We start from the raw sequence: 16,312 nt of genomic DNA on the forward strand, positions 1-16,312 counted from the left end.
CAGATTTATGCTTCCACCGAGTTACCTTTTCTTTTTTTTTCTTTTTTTAAAAAAATATTTTTATTGATTTCAGAGAGGAAGGGAGAGGGAGAGAGAGATAGAAACATCAGTGATGAGAGTGAATCGTTGATCTGCTGCCTCCTGCACGTCCCCTCCTGGGGATCGAGCCTGCAGCCTGTGCATAGAGCCTGCAACCTAGGCATGTGCCCTTGACTGGAATCGAACCCAGGACCCTTCAGTCTGCAGGCTGATGCTCTATCCACTGAGCCAAATGGCTAGGGCCACCGTGTCACCTTTCATCAATCAGGTGGCCCTGTGTGGAACAGTACCTCTTTACAACTTAGCAGTATTTACTTAGCGTCTAACCACACTCTGGGGAGGAGGGTGGAGCAGTGGTGGAATACCTAAAAGCACCATTTTCTGTGTGTCTTTGGGAGTAATCTTTGGGAGAGAATGATAGCGGCACCTGTTGTTACTGAGAGTGGGCCATCCGAATAAGGACACCACCAGCCGGCCTCCGGTTCCCAGGCAGAGTATTGTTAGGTTTGAGAGGCACTGCTTTCTGAGGGTCGATGGAGGGAGACTGCTGTTTCTGCCCCTGTGCCCAGCAGCCTGGACAGAAAAGGAGGCTGGTTGGAAGCTTTCCCTGCATCCCTCCTCCCTCTCCACCTCCCCCCCCCACCCCCCAGTGAGACTATGGCCCTAGGTGCCCCGGGCTGGCCTCTCGAGGTGGGTGCTCCATGCACAGCCGCCTGGGGAAGGACCCTGCACTGAGCTCCATGCTCTGCTGTGGCTTTTGTGATCTTCATAATCTTCGAGCAAGGGGCCCCAGTTCTCGTTTTGCAGTGGGCCTGGCCTGGCCTGACGGGGAATAGAGCGAGCAAGTTGAGAGAAGAGCTGCTTAAATCTCGGCCCACTAGTGTAAGGGCTGGTGGGAGAATCCTTTGATTTCCACGGCACTGTTTCTGGAACTTGCTTTATCGGGGCCTCGCAGAGACTGTGTTGTTCTCTGGGAAGAATGTGTGTGTGTTGGAAACATGCTGCTTCCTACTGACAGTTAACTGCCCATGTGTCTTTGACTTGGTTTCAGCTCTTTGGATGGCTCTTTTGCAAAGTACACCCGGGTGCTGTTGTTTTTGCTCTGTTAGCAGCAATGTCGATACAAGGTTCTGCAAATCTGCAAACCCAGTGGAATATTGTAGGGGAATTCAGCAATTTGCCACAAGAAGAACTTATAGAATGGATCAAATATAGTACCAAACCAGGTAAAAAGAAAAGTAGTGTTTTTCCCAAATTTTACATCACTGCAAAACCCTGAACCGAGTCACTGCCAATAGCTTTACTCTTTCTAGGCAGCGCTGCTCATGGATTATCCAGAAGAGAGATGTCAGTCTTTTTTTTTTTTTTTTTTTTTTTTAATTTATTGATTTCAGAGAGGAAGGGAGAAGGAGAGGGAGATAGAAACATCGATGATGCGAGAACCATTGATCAGCTGCCTCCTGCATGCCTCATGCTGGGAATTGAGCCCACAGCCCTAGCATATGCCCTGACCGGGAATGGAACAATGACTTCCTGGTTCATAGGCCAATTCTCAACCACTGAGCCACGCGGGCCAGGCACGGTGTCAATCTTGCTTAAGTGGTTTGCAAAGGAAATGCGAGGCTTATTTTTTTAGTAATTAATTTTGCTGTTTTCCATACATTCCAACTTTTTTAAAGTTTTACATGCCACAATTTAAAGTAATTTTTATGCTTGTTTTCTTCATGAATTTTTAATCTTAGCCAAATTCCTTCTTGAAATGAACTCATGGGATCTTTATGTTTAAAGAGGGAGATTTTGTTGTCATCTGAGTATCAAATGACTGAATATGAAATCATCTTCAGAAATTTTTGGTTCTATAAAAGTTTCTGAGTCAATTTGTTACTTCTTTCCTAGAATCAGGAAAGATACCCAAGATGTTTACAATAAACAAAACACAAAAACCCTCGCTATGAGATGATGAGGCAGTCTCCCAGGAGAAGGCCTCACGGAGCGGGGTCTCGGCTGCTGCTTTATCGGCCGTCGGACTCCACTCTGGCTCTGCCCTGGGTGGTTCAGGGACCACCTCTCTGGGCTGCAGCCCCTTCAGCTGGGCTCCGCTTCTTTGAGTTGAGTGTCCTCCTAAGACGTGGCTCCTGCTTTGCAGACGCGGTGTTTGCGGGCGCCATGCCCACGATGGCGAGTGTGAAACTCTCCGCACTTCGGCCCGTTGTCAACCATCCACATTATGAAGATGCAGGACTGAGGTACACGATTCTCTCCCTGAAAACACATTTTCATACTCATAGTGTGGGGGCCAGCAGAATAAGGTTTCAGGAAGGACGGGGTTAGCTGGGACTTACAGAGGTGGGAGGAATGCTGGTGAGATGCTGCGTTACTTGCAAAACGTGAGGCTCCATAGGGCAGTACAGCCCACCCCGGGGCTCATCATCTCACCAGGCGCTGAGGAAGTCCCCGCGTGCCAGCCCAGTCGGGTCACGAATCCCAAACATTAGGTTAGTACTCGTCCTCCTCGGCTCCCGGAGACTCCTCAGCCTGTAGCTTCTGTGAAGGTTCTCTCATGGCCCATTTTTCTGGAATTCCATTCAAAGAGGCTTTTATTCTGGTTTTCACCAGGATAACCTGTTAAAATGTTGTGTTTTGTTTTTTACTGTTTTTTTTCTTAAAAACGTAAAGTATGCCCTCTTTGAAAAGGAAATAGACTCCATTCCCGTGTGTTTCCTAGGGTAGGCCAAGTCATTCCTTTCATAAGGGACTGGGTGAGTCCTAGTAATAGCAGTGGGATATACATTTTATAAATAAAAAGCTTTACATGATTAAAAAAAAATTATTCCTGGCAAGCTAGTTTCCAGAGCAGTATGTTGAATAATTTTAGCTTTTACAAACCTAGGGACGAAATGCAGAGCCGCTGCCCGCTGACTGTCGGGGTCAGGGCTGGGCTGGTGCAGCGCGAAGGAGCCCATCTTGTGCTTGTGTAGCGCCTCCCACCCCCTCTTACTTGTGAGAGTGACGCCTTAGAACAAAACCAAGCAAACAGCCAGAAAGCCCAAGTGTGGGAACCCCTCTCCCAGGTCCGGTGCCCCCTCCTCCCATTTCCTTCCGACCTCCCTCCCGATGCCCTGAGTGGGCTCCTGTGGGGCGTCTCCTGGCCCTGCCTCCCTGGCGCCTTCTCCCAGCCCCGTTTAATCTCACAATCTTCTGCTCGATTTTTCTTTAAAGAGCCAGAACGAAAATAGTGTACTCGATGTATAGCCGGAAAGCAGCTGAAGAAGTGAAGCGAGAGCTGGTCAAGTTACAAGTGAATTACTACATCCTGGAAGAGTCGTGGTGCGTGCGGAGATCCAAGTGAGTACATGTCTGATGACCACGAGCCACGAACGCCAGGCCAGGCTCCTGGGCAAGCGCTTCGTTAAGTCGTGCGGGGGAGGCAGCATTTAGCAAAGTATAAGGGGAAAATATTTGTAAGGCAATGGTTTGAATTGGAGTTTTTCCCTTCTGTCATTACAGATATCTATTTCTTTATAATGATTGGCCCGTGTACACTTCCTTAAAGGCAGTATACAGGCGCTGATTGATAATTTCCTGAATTATTATTTGCCTGTGATGTTTTTTAAATCTTTTATTTCACATTGGATGTATTTTCTCTCAAAAGACTTGCAGAGTCTGAGACCACATGGAGAGTCTGGTTGTGATGACATGGGGAGGCGCTGAGTGTCAGGGCCTCCTTTGTCCCCACCATCCCTGCCACCCCTGCAGCTTAGACAAAACCTCTCTGCTGTTTCCACGTCGTATTTGAGTGGGAAAATGGCTACTTTTACTCTGACCTATATGCTCTTGGGTTTATCGTTTTAAAAAATGCCTGTTTTCAAGAGCCGCTCACTAAGGGTGTAAGCAGCAAGAGTTAGTAAGACCCTCAGAGCTACTGTGAGCTCCACGGTGGACTGTTAGCTGCACTGGGTGGCTGGATAGCTGATGACAGCAGCTTGCTGCTGACACACCAAAGCATGGGTTCCCGGCGGAGCAAGGACTGGAGCGTCTCACCAGAAACCGGGGATGTTTATGGGATGCTGCTCATTCTCACTGCTCTTTAGCTGAACAGAAGCCGTCAGGAGACTGCTGTGTCGGTGGCTTGGTCCTACTTACTCACCATGTATTTCCGTGGTACACAAGGGTGTTCAGACACACTAATTATATATGGACTCAGGAGGGAAAACAATTCTGGGACACGGTTGGTCAGCATTGCCCACCAGGAAACTCGAACAGTTGTTGATTGTTGAACGGTTTTTCTGTGAATATGTCCCAAGCTACTTGACTTGAATCAGGATTTATGGAAAATGTTATTGTTCTTCGAGTCATGTTTTAGAAAATGCTTGAAGTCTTTTTGAACATAAGAATGTATATGAAATTCGTATACCCATCTTAACTAACTTCGTTGGGTAAATTTAGGACAGAAAACTCTTAACTCTTCTCATACTTCTGTGAGGACTTTGTAATAACTGGATGGGGCTGACATCTGCTGTCAGAAGTACTCCTTTTAAAAAATATATTTTTATTGATTTCAGAGAGGAAAGGAGAGGGAGAGAGAGATAGAAACATCCATGATGAGACAGAATCTTTGATCTGCATGCCCCACACTGGTCACTGAGCCCGTAACCCAGGCATGTGCCCTGACTGGGAATCCTGGTTCATAGTTCGACTCTCAACCACTGAGCCACACCGGCCAGCACTCCATTTTTTGATGGCGATTTCCACCGTGCTGGGGTCTGCTTTGTGCCTCGGCCTCACTCCCAAGGCTCTGCCAGCCTGAGGCAGCTGTAGGTTCCTGGGACAGAAATGTCATGTTTCATGCTCCTCCCCCCACCCAAGCTAATGATGAGCCTTGGCTCAAGAGTCTTCGTGTTCCCCTGGGCCCTTGCAGAATAGTGTGGATGGGTGCTGAGGTGCTGTGGGAGCGCCCGGGATGTGCGTGGGTGGAGTAGTTCACGTACTAATAGCAGAGCACTGCTTTCTGTACATGATGGGGGAGAAGACAACTTTAGGAACTTATTCAGGCAGTTAATCTGCACCCTAAACATCAGCAGTGAATCACCCATCTAGACAGAGCTTGTTGCCAGCACCAAGACTCAGAGGTGGATGGTGGGGGTGCTGGAGTCCCATGGGGACCTTGACTTGCCCTTGTGTTTGTTCAGCAGAAGTAGGGAGGCAGGAAGCGGAGGAAGTGACTTTCTCTAACCTGTTATCCCCACTCCATTACTAAAACAACACTCGATCTGCTGCAAGATTGCAGCCAGACTGATGCTAAATCTCAGGGCTTAGTCCTTGAAACAAAACGCATGCTGTGCTTTCCGTTCTAATAGGGAAGCAAACAGGCGCTCAGAGAGGAGGCGGGGGAGAAAGACTGATCGCAAGGCCTGCCGTAGCCATGGGATGGACGGAGTTTCTTGGCAGACTTTCCACCTGCATTGGGCTCTTCCTTCTCCCCCGCCTGGGCCCTTGCTCCCAGCTCAGCCATGCCGGCCCGAGACACCTGCGTGCCACGGGGACAGAGCAACCTGTCAGAACAGAGGAGCGAATGGGGAACTCACATACGAGAAGAAAGGACAGGGACTAATATTTATCTAGTGTTCGGTTCATGCCCAGCACTTGGGTGAGCCCTAAATTATATGATCTCATTTACAAGGGGCTTAATTGTGTGCCTTAATTATTCCTTATTACTTGACACTCTGTGTTCCAATAACATGTATGAAAATCACTCAAATGCAAGTTATAGATGAGCTTTTAATGAACTACTCTCAGTTCTCTGCTTTCTTTCTCATTAGTCCCAATAATACAGTTGACATGAAATTAAAATACATGAATTCAGAAGAAAATTATTCAGGTTTTCACTGATGCTGTTTGAAGATGTAGCCGGCTGGCCTGGGGAGACTTTGGGAACTTGATAGGGACTCAAGGATGTTACACTTGGGCAGACAGTCTCCCAAAGGCAGCTCTGCCCTCTCTTTTCTCCTGCAAGCAGGGGGCTCAGGAGCTGGGAGTTTCTGCTTGCTGTGTAGTTCCCCTCTGCTGCCATTGGCCTGCAGTGTGGTAACCGCCTGGCCTCAGCTCCTGGGAGAAAACGAGAAGGTACACCAGCCGAGCCCCATCATGTGTGTGCTCAGTGCGGGAGAATCTGCTGTCAGCCACGGTGTGCAAAAATGTGCACCAAACACTCTGCACACAAACACTCATTGGGGAAACCTCCCGTGGAGATCCTTTGATGGAGGCAGCGTGAAAGTTGTGTAGCCCTTTGTCAGGGTGATAGTGCTGCTTCTAGAAGCTTAGCTTGCAGAAGGATAGAGGCACAGAAATGTTTATGCAAGCACCGCTTTATTATGGTAACATGGGAAACAGTTAAACATCCGCCCGTAAGAGAGTGGTTAGGTAATGCACAGGAGTACCAGCGACAATTAAAAGGAGGAAAGCTGGTCTTTATGTAATGAGATGGAAAAGGGCCACATTTTATTGGCAGTGAGGAGTCCCAGAACAATCTCATTTGTGTAAAAGCAGCCCGGGGCATCAGCCCACGTAAATGCCCGTGCCTCCCTGTGCCTGTGTCTGAACCAGAAGAAAAAGTCTGGCAGAGTGTGTGCTGGGCTCTTTGCAGAAGTCACCTCTGAGGATGGCCCGGGAGGGCACGCTGACTTCCATGTTTTATTTTGGTAGGTCTGTTCGGACACTTTCTGGATGATTGATTACCTCTAAGTAAAGATGCTGTGAAAAGAGAAAGGATTGCATTCCGCCACTGTGCTCGCCTCCTGGTGGAGAGGAGGGAGTGGGGTTGCCATTGGGAATAAAGGGACTTACTGGGAATGGCTTTTTCTCTTAGAAAAAAGTGAAGCAACTATGACAAAACATGAGTTGTCAACGCTCTATAATTTCTCCTTGACTTGCCCTTGTGTGTGTTCAGCAGAAGTAGGGAGGCAGGAAGCGGAGGAAGTGACTTTCTCTAACCTGTTATCCCCCAGGTTAGTATCTCCGGACACTGAGCACACACATGATGGGGCTCGGCTTGTGTACCTTCTCGTTTTCTCCCAGGAGCTGAGGCCAGGCGGTTACCACACTGCAGGCCAATGGCAGCAGAGGGGGAACTACACAGCAAGCAGAAACTCCCCGCTCCTGAGCTCCCTGCTTGCAGGAGAAAAGAGAGGGTATTTTCTGTCGTTTTTATTTTTTAAATTTCTCAAAGCGAACAGAAGGTTGTGAACTTGCATTCACCTTTTCTGTTTTATGAATGGGGCCAGCATCTTGTAAGCACGTCCCACATGTGACTTGCCCTGCGATCCTCTGGACGAGGCTCAGTTTGGCAGAGAAATGGTTGCGCTTCCCATTCCGTGTCCCCTGGGAGTGCACATCCCTCTGTTCTGTCATCCGTGAAGTTAAGTCCCTTCACGTGATTGAAGCATGTCCCATTCTCTCTAGTTTAAGGAGACAGCTTTCCTTTATTTTTAATAAGAAATCTATAGAGTGGTATGTAGAGGCCATTTGTTCATTCCTCTTTCTCAACAGCGTTTCACCAGATATCTTTTACATCCAGTTTTTATTCCTTGCTGAATCAATGATTACTTTAGTAATTATAAACATTAGGCAGTATAGATTGGAAAGTAATGTGTCACTTACTGAACAGTGGGCATGTGAGGATGGATTTGATAAGCAATAATTGGACCAAGAGCCACTGGGCTTTCTGTATGGAAAAATTTAAAATCAAATCTCTACCTCACACCATACAGGAAATTAATTACAGATGAGTTCTAGGTCTAAGTGCACACAGCAAACTTAAAACTTTCATGGGAGAATACACAGTGTATGTGTTCACGATAGTGTGGTATGGAAGAATTCCTTAAACAAGACAAAAGTCATAAGCTCTAAAAGAAAAGACTGGTATTTTGGAGTATAAGATAAAAATCTTTAAAAGGAAATTGTGAACCGTAACAAAAGCCAACAATTTTAGATTTAAAATAAATGTTCGAGTTATCGCGAAGATCTTAATCTTATTTGGGCAAATATCACATAATACCAATTTTACTTATACTGTTCTTTAAAAAAAAATATGTCGTTTTCAAGATTGAATTATGGGTTCAGTTAAGATGTGAGTTTAACACTACTGCATTTTCTTGAAGTTGGCTCATTCTGGAATACAGTTTATGGAAAGTTGCATAAATATGAACTAAGTATGCTTGCCAATTAAAATTTGTAAAATTAATGTAATAGATTACCTCTTCCTACATGCTGGTTACCATGCCAGATACAGTGTCTCTATTAATCCTTATACACATCCAAGCCAGGGGTTTTTCCCATTTTGGAAATGTGGGGGTGAGGCTGAGCGAACTGTCCAAATGCACATTTTGGTAAGTAGCTGAGGCAGAAGGTGACCAAGCTCTTCCCCCATCACTGCATTCATATACTTTGTACATCTGTTTCTTTAGCATTAGCTTTGCTGTGTTCCTCCTTGTTCTAAGGAGGGCTTAGGGCGGCTCACACAAGTGTAAATTACTCTGATTGGATTTTTTAAACTCAGTTAGTTGACGTGGAGCAGGTGAAAGGAGGGAGGGCAGGATAGACAGTGTGTGCCCTGCTTCACCCGCGCCTTCTGACGCCCCCTGGTTCCCTGTGTGTGAATCTTGCAGGCCCGGCTGCAGCATGCCCGAGATTTGGGATGTGGAGGACCCCGCCAACGCTGGGAAGCCGCCCTTATGTAACCTCCTGGTGAAGGACTCCGAGCCACACTTCACCACCGTGTTCCAGAATAGTGTTTACAAAGTCTTAGAAGTTATAGGAGAATGACCGCGGCCTACAGAGAAGGGCATCACTCATGGTTTTAACGTTTTGCTAATAACTCATGCCTTGTTTTTAAGCGGATCCCAAAAACTTTTATAGCTAACTGTTTTCAAATAGGATAGTGTTTTATTTGATCTATTCGAATGTCATTCTGATTGTAAAAGTATGTATACCACTATGAATTGGGTACTATTTCAATGCACCCCTTAAAATTTGCTATGCAAATGAGTATATGCTTGTATTTGACTTAAACATTTGTGCTAAAAGGAGCAAAGCTACCTGTCTACAAAATAAATAGGTGATGACAAAGATGATATGAAAATATGGTCAATTCTGAACTCTGTGGGGGCTGATTTCACAGTTTATGGACCATTAATGCCCTTGCTTTTGCATCTGCCTCCTGCTCTTGTCTTTGGGACATGCCAGTGATCATTGGCGCTCCTCAGCCCTGCTGGTCCCTGTCATAAGGGTAGACAGGGCTGCCAGGGGTGGTTGCTGGGTGGTTACCTGTTTACTTCCCTTCTCCGTGTGCTTTCATTCTTTGTTGCTCTTGTTAACGAAGCATTTCCTGCCCTTTAATAATCCAGACTCTAAGACAGAATGGCCAGGTCCATTGCTGTGCCAGCCAACAGTGTGGTGTTAGCGTTTCTTCTCCCTCCTCCCTCTCCCCCAGCCCAGCATTCTTTGTCAAATCAGTGGTATTTACTCAGTTAGTTCCTTATCAAGTACTTATTCTTGGTTTAAAAATATTTAATGGCGAGTGTATATTTTCTCATTTTTAGTATTATTCAAATGTGTATATTTTAATACCTTTAAACCACTTTTAAAATTTTTCATGTTTAATTGTAGTTTTAAGAAAAACTATTTTGAACAACCTCAAATGTAATACATCCAGAAACTAATGTATATTTCTGTAGACATAATTTACAGTGGAACAATAGACTGTAGTGTGTGGTAGCTTTTCTGTTACTATTAAGATATACTACAACATGACTAATTTTTCTGTCAGAAAGTAAATGAATAATAATATTGAATGGAGTTTTTATATTTTACTTTTAAAATTGCCTGTCTTTAATAAGACAAAGCCTTAAGCCTTACCATTTTGGTTCTAAAAACCATTTCAGTGTGAGGAATGAATATATTCAGCTTTCCTCTTTATATTTTTCTTCCTATTTATTTTTATTTTTAAAAATTTCCAAACCTCCTTTGAGTTCCTCCTATGAATTTTTGTTTTCTAGAAGTTGTGTGAAATGAGATTTTTCAGAACAGTGAGTCCTTGTAGCTCTGAGAAACGGTTTTAAGATTTTAAATTCTAAGCAAACCGTGCCTCTGGCGGACTGCACATTGAGTCATGCAGCGTCCTCTAACCACAGGCCCGTTAGCCTCACTGGAGGCCCTGAGCCCCGAGTCTCGGCGGGGGTGCCGGTGCCCACCCGGGAGCCAGGCATCGCGCTTGTCTCTGCCTCCTCACAGACCCAGGACCAGCCGGGCCAGCTTAGAGCAGACCTGAGCGTGCAGCCCCAGGCCTGAGTCCTGGGAACGTCCTTCCAGCCCCCCTGCCCGCCCCCCCATTCTGTCCCTGTCTTTAGGTGCTCGTCCCGCCTCCCCCCCTTTGCCGTTGCTGGGTGACTTTTACTTCTTGGGAAGTGGCCAGGGGAGTTGTGGCTGAGGAGGAGAATTGACCCAGAAAAATGGGAAGAGGGACCCGTGCCCCCAGGATGGGCGTGTGGGGCGGTGGAGGGAAGCGCACCCCTCCGTCTGCAGCTGTTTCCCACCCAAGTGCGGCTCTTTTGTATGTTCAGCGGGAACAAGGCTTTTAAGAAATGGTACTTTTAAAGTCATTCTCTGTCCCTCCCCCACCAGTGATTTCCTTCCCAATAAGCTCCCATGTCATGATTGGACATTAGATACAGTGGCCGCTGCTTCCTGTGCTGGGGGAGGGTAAAGCGGTCACGCTGGTGTCATTCCAGGTCACGTGTGTCAGTATTTGTACCTCGGCTCCCAGCAAGCTCTGGTTCTGCTCTCGGCCGACTGTGTGGGTAGGCCTCGGGCCGCGCGGCCCGCTCCGTCCCGGTTACCGTCACGGTCACGGTCATGTCCGGGGGCAGCCGCTGCTGCAGATTCTAAATCTCTTTTTATGGCAACACAGCATAGTAGTAGGTTTCATAAATGTGACAAAACAGTATTGAAGTTCAGTATTTTACACATTTTTTAGCATTTAAAGATATTTTTGCTTTGGTGTAAGGAAGGTAAGGATGGGCAAGGAGGCGATAAAGACAGCTGTGCTCTGACAGGAACAAACGAAGCCGGGGCAGTATTTCTAGAAGCTCAGCCCCTGGCAGCGCTTGGCAGAAGCAGTGCATGTTAGAGTGAGGCGGGTGAGGAGAGGGGAGGGTGCGTCAGGAACACGGTGATGTGACAGAGGAGCATTGTATTTTTATGACTTTTATGCCGGTTGTTTACATGTACTATGTATGTTAAATAAAAAAGATCATGAAAATACGAGGAGTACTTGGTTGTTCATTGTTATTTTCGCTTCCTCCCTGACCCGGGGGTGTCCAGCCTCCTGGTGCCAGCGGATAACCGAGGGCGGGGCTGGCAGAGCGGAGCTGCTTCGTCCTGGGGAGGGGCGCTGGGCTTGCCCACGCTCTTCTTGTACCTGTGGCATCACACACTGAGATGGCTTATCATTTTCATCAAGGGACACAGTCGTTCTTTAAAGCCATATTTTGGGGATAATTCCAGAGCCGCTGAAAGCTTTTGCTCGTACATTAAAGCACAGTGTGGGCGCGTGACCCTCCCTCAGTCGCAGCGCCATGTTTTCGCTTGATGCGAGCGTCAGCTGTACTTGTCTGCCTGGAGGAAAGACAGGCGGGTTAGTTCACGCCTCTAATTATTTCTTTACATGGTGACACCTGACGTCCGGGGTGAAGTGTATAATACGGTGGCTCTCAGATGTAGTGTGTGGAGTTCGCATCCTTGGAGGCTTGTTGAACCCAGATTGCTGCCGCCCCTGCAGAGGTTCCGATTCAACGGGCCTACGGTGGGGCTGCTGTGGCCTGAATGTGTCCCCCAATTCACAGGTTGAAATAATCCTAACCCTAAGGTGACTGTGTTAGGAGGTGGGGCCTTTGGAAGGGGATTAGGTTATGAGGATGGAGCCCACACGAAAGGGAATGCTCCCTTGCCCCTTCCACTGTGTGGCCACAGCTGCAAGGTGCCGTCTGTGCACCAGGAACCAGGCTCTCACCAACACGGACTCAGCCGGCGCCTGCGTCTCAGATTCCCAGCCTCCAGGACTGTAGGAAAAGGATTCCTGTTTGTAAGGTATCCAGTCTGTGGCATTTCGATGTAGTCGCCCCAGGGGCCTAAGACGGATGTCGCCCCACCACGTGCATTTCTAACCTGTTCCAGGTAATGCTGATACTGTTCATCCCAGGACCATGTTTGAGAACCACACTCTAATGAATGGGAAAGACTGGAAGACTTGCCTCTAGGGGGCGCCCTATTCCTGACAGCACTTACCCACCCACCAGGACAGAGGGTCGAAATAGTGGGAACTGGATTTTGCGGAGTTCCTTGTAGCTAAAGGGCTTTGCTCCAATGGAACTTGCAAGGAGCAAAGAACAGATCTGGTCATTTTTAATCAGAGCATCAGTACAGCTTATTTGCACTGTATTCATTGATGAGAGTTCTGGACCATAAACATTTTAAAACAAGACTGGGTCCAGGTCCCTCTATGCCAGCGGTTCTCAACGTGTGGGTCGCGACCCCTTTGGCGGTCGAACGACCCTTTCACAGGGTTCGCCTAAGACCATCCTGCATATCAGATATTTACGTGACGATTCATAACAGTAGCAACATTACAGTTATGAAGTAGCAACGAAAATAATTTTATGGTTGGGTCACAACATGAGGAATGTATTTAAAGGGCCAGCAGGTTGAGAACCACTGCTATGCTGTCTCGAAGGGTAAGAGGTCCTTTTTTACTGCTGCATACTATTCCCTGGTGTAAATCAAGCATGTCAAACAAAGGCTAACACAGACCAAATAAACGAGGCCCGCAGGCCGTGGGTTTGACATGTGTGGTGTAAATGGACCACAGTGTTTCTTTCACTTTAGAGATGGAAAAAGAGTGAAATCCTTTGAAACTGGACTTCTTTTGTAAACTTCCTTTGCCTAGAAGGAAGTAGATAATTTAGTGATCTGCGTGGATTTTAAAACTTCATTTTTCACTTTTCTGCTTTTGTGTGATCCCAGAAACACTCTGGCTTCTTTCTCCCTCTGTTAGAGGGCAGGTAAGGGTGGCTCTGGGTCTCAGATCACGTGTTTCTTATCTGACCCCTTCCCCTCCCCCCAACCAAAAGTTCCTCATTTAACTCAGTGAAATTGTTCCTGACGCAAAAACAGCTGAGCTGCTCTTAAACTTCATCACATTCTCCCCTTGTCTTTATCTCACAGTGCTGTGTCAGCACAAACACATTTTTACAACTGAAGTCGACAAGGACATTGGGGTATGCGCTTCCCTTTTTAGCCTTCCTCCCTCAGGGAGATCTAAACGTTCTGAGTGAGTGGGAGACTGGAAGGCTTTCCCTTAAGATTCTGAATCGCTGTGGTATGATTAAAAGGTACATTTGTCTTTTTTTGCAAAGATATTGGGTTGGTATTGATATTGGCTCTGTTTTCAAAGCCATGTTTTCTGTGCTCAATGGGCTGTGACCTCAAATTCTAATTAAATAAGCAGCGTGTTGTCAGAATGACTTTCACATGAGTGGCAGTGCACTGAGAATTCTGTTGAAGCAAGCGTGTTCCTTTTAACTCGGCATGAGACGGTTTCACTGATGTTTATGTCCCTGCACATTTTTTTCTGTATGCAAATTTAATATCTTGAAAGAAGGTGGAATGTAACAAAATCAGGCTCATTGAGTTGTTATGCTGATTGCCCTTAACGCTTTAGTACTTACCCATTTCTAAAATACAGAAATGAAAGTAAGAAATGGCCGATTCTAAGTAGATTTGGCATCTGTCCATCAAAACTGATTTAAAACAACAACAAAGTAGCCTGAAGGCCAGATTCTCAGCTCAGCTTTCTGACCAGCCCAGGTCTCTGGTTCTGACCCCTGGGCAGCGGTGCCCGGCTCAGGTCTGCCCTCTGGGCAGCGGTGCCCGGCTCAGGTCTGCCCTCTGGGCAGCGGTGCCCGGCTCAGGTCTGCCCTCTGGGCATCTGCTTATTGAGCAGAGTCCAGACTCAGAGGCCTGCCTCTTGCCCTAGAGCGCCCTCCTTCCAGGAAGAGTGATTGGCAGCCCTGCCAGCCCTTCACATCTGTGACGCGCTTGGCTTTTTCTAACAAAGACCCCCTTGCGGTGGTCATTCTTAATCTTGTCCGCACACTGGAAGTTGTTGGGGAGTTTGGAAAATACTGAAGCCTTTTCCCATCCTGAGAGTTTGGGATTTAGTCGGTCTGGGCTGTGGCTTAAGGTTTGGAACTTCTGAAATTGTCCAGGTGACATCTTGGGACCTGGCCCTTCTGCTCATTTTCAATAGTCACCCTTTCCACGCCTCCACCCAATCAAACGAGACATGTGAGTGCTCCTCTCCCCAACCACTCTCTTCTACTAGTACTGATGGACTAGGTCTGCTTTATTTGTATTAGTCATGGAGCCCAGTGTTGAGTAGACTCTAAGGAAGTAGCCCTGTGCCCAGTTGGAGATCGCTGCCCAGGGAGGGGGGCACGGTGGAGTGGCAGGATGGGTGCCACTTACTTGCAAACCCTGATTAAAGTGTCAAGAAGAAATGGAAATATAGCCGCGAAAACAATAACCAACAGAAATTAATCACTTTGAACATTTAATCTTGGTGCGGAGAATTACGTTTCTTCTCTGTGGGTCTGCTTTTCTCTTTCGTCTGGAATATGCTTTTTTGAGCAGCTTTCACTTCAAGTTACAACTCAATGTCACCTCCTCTGTGAAGCCTTCCCTGACTTCCTACCCCTTGGCTGAGTGAACTGCCCCCACTGCCCATGCTCCTATCAGCCCTTCCTTTCACACAGTTAACAGGGCTTTCTCTGCTGCATCATGTCTTCACAGACTGGATCTATGCCTGTTCTGTTCCAAACCTACAATACCACCTAGCAGTTCCAGCTTCATGATTTTTGTAAAATCAGTCTTTCTGCAGCAATGCAGTAAATCCCAGGAGCACTCGATTTCTCTTTTAATGAGAAGAAATGGAGATTGTGTGCTCCAGCCATGGTGTTGAAATAACCAGGAAGTGCAGGACATCTGTTGAGATGAGCATATATAGGAGAACAATGTCCTTAATAAGCAGCTAACAAAAGTTAAGCTCAGATCCTGCCTAGGTACCTTGGAACATTTCAAACATGGCTAGTAACCAAATAACTATTGGAAATCACCACGGCGAAGACAGGCATCTGTCCAGAGCAGTGGTTCTCAACCTTCCTAATGCCGCGACCCTTTAATACATTCCTCATGTTGTGGTGACCCCCAACCATAAAATTACTTTCATTGCTACTTCATCACTGTAATTTTGCTACTGTTATGAATCGTCATGTAAATATCTGATATGCAGGATGTATTTTCACTGTTACAAATTGAACATAATTAAAGCATAGTGATTAATCACAAAAACAATATGTAATTATATATGTGTTTTCCGATGGCCTGGTTAGGGCTGTGTGGCCCAGGGAACTGTGATGGCCAGTCCTGGACCCATCCTCCACCGACCAGGAAGCAGGGAAGTAGGGGTAAGAATCTGGTTCAAGTCTGGGAGAGGGGCATTCCCAAAGGATGGGAGAGACTGGCGTGTTGCTAGATGAGGCTGTTAGACACAGGATGGCAGCGGTCATACGATTAAATCGTCAACACTGAGACAACTGCATTGGAATCCTGAATCCATCCTTCACAAGCTTTGTGAGATGAAATGTGTTTCTTAATTTGCGAATCCGTTTTCTTATCTTTCAAAAGGATATGCCTCCTAGGGTGGTAATTAAAAACGAGAGAAATAGACCTGCACAAACACAGCGGGAGATTTTAACATACCTCCCGTGGAAACCAATAGCATAAGCAGGCAAGCAATCAGTAAGGATATGTGTGATTTGAGTAATAAGATAAGCAGCCCTGAGTTAGTGGTCATGGACAGAACATCCAGCCCTGAATTAAGGGTCACATATAGGAAAGCTGTACCGAACAACGAAGAAGACTCATTCTACCCTAGCATGTAGGGCATTTCCTAGAACTGACAATAGAGCATGAACCCCAGGAAGGCATGATTTTGGCTGTTGTGAATGCCGGGAACATGGGGGTGCGGAAGCGCCCGGAGACCCTGATTTCAGGGCTTTTGTCTAACCTCATCTAGGGGATCCACTCGCAGGGGGCTTCCCATTCATAATCAGACATGTCTGCTAGCTTATTCCCGGGGACCAGGACTCGCTCTGAAATGAAT

The 16,312-nt window shown here is 46.7% G+C and overlaps 1 protein-coding gene across 4 annotated transcripts in view; it reads left to right on the forward strand.

Annotated features, from left to right (window-relative positions):
• DPY19L1 (dpy-19 like C-mannosyltransferase 1) overlaps nucleotides 1–9,175 on the forward strand; it is a 60,349-nt gene extending 51,174 nt beyond the window's left edge. For 2 of the 4 annotated variants that reach the window (XM_036327347.1, XM_036327344.1), the window contains 4 exons: nucleotides 1,091–1,265; nucleotides 2,186–2,285; nucleotides 3,259–3,384; nucleotides 8,703–9,175. In XM_036327347.1, coding sequence (XP_036183240.1) covers nucleotides 1,091–1,265; nucleotides 2,186–2,285; nucleotides 3,259–3,384; nucleotides 8,703–8,859 — 558 coding nt within the window. In that variant the 3' untranslated portion in view covers nucleotides 8,860–9,175. Of the gene's footprint in view, nucleotides 1–1,090; nucleotides 1,266–1,935; nucleotides 2,159–2,185; nucleotides 2,286–3,258; nucleotides 3,385–8,702 lie in introns of those variants that run through there. The other 2 variants (XM_036327345.1, XM_036327348.1) reach the window with 2 other exon arrangements.
• The last annotated feature ends 7,137 nt before the right edge of the window (nucleotides 9,176–16,312 follow it).

The sequence above is a fragment of the Myotis myotis genome, unplaced genomic scaffold (genome assembly GCF_014108235.1).
Source record: "Myotis myotis isolate mMyoMyo1 unplaced genomic scaffold, mMyoMyo1.p scaffold_m19_p_11, whole genome shotgun sequence".
Classification (NCBI taxonomy): domain Eukaryota; kingdom Metazoa; phylum Chordata; class Mammalia; order Chiroptera; family Vespertilionidae; genus Myotis; species Myotis myotis.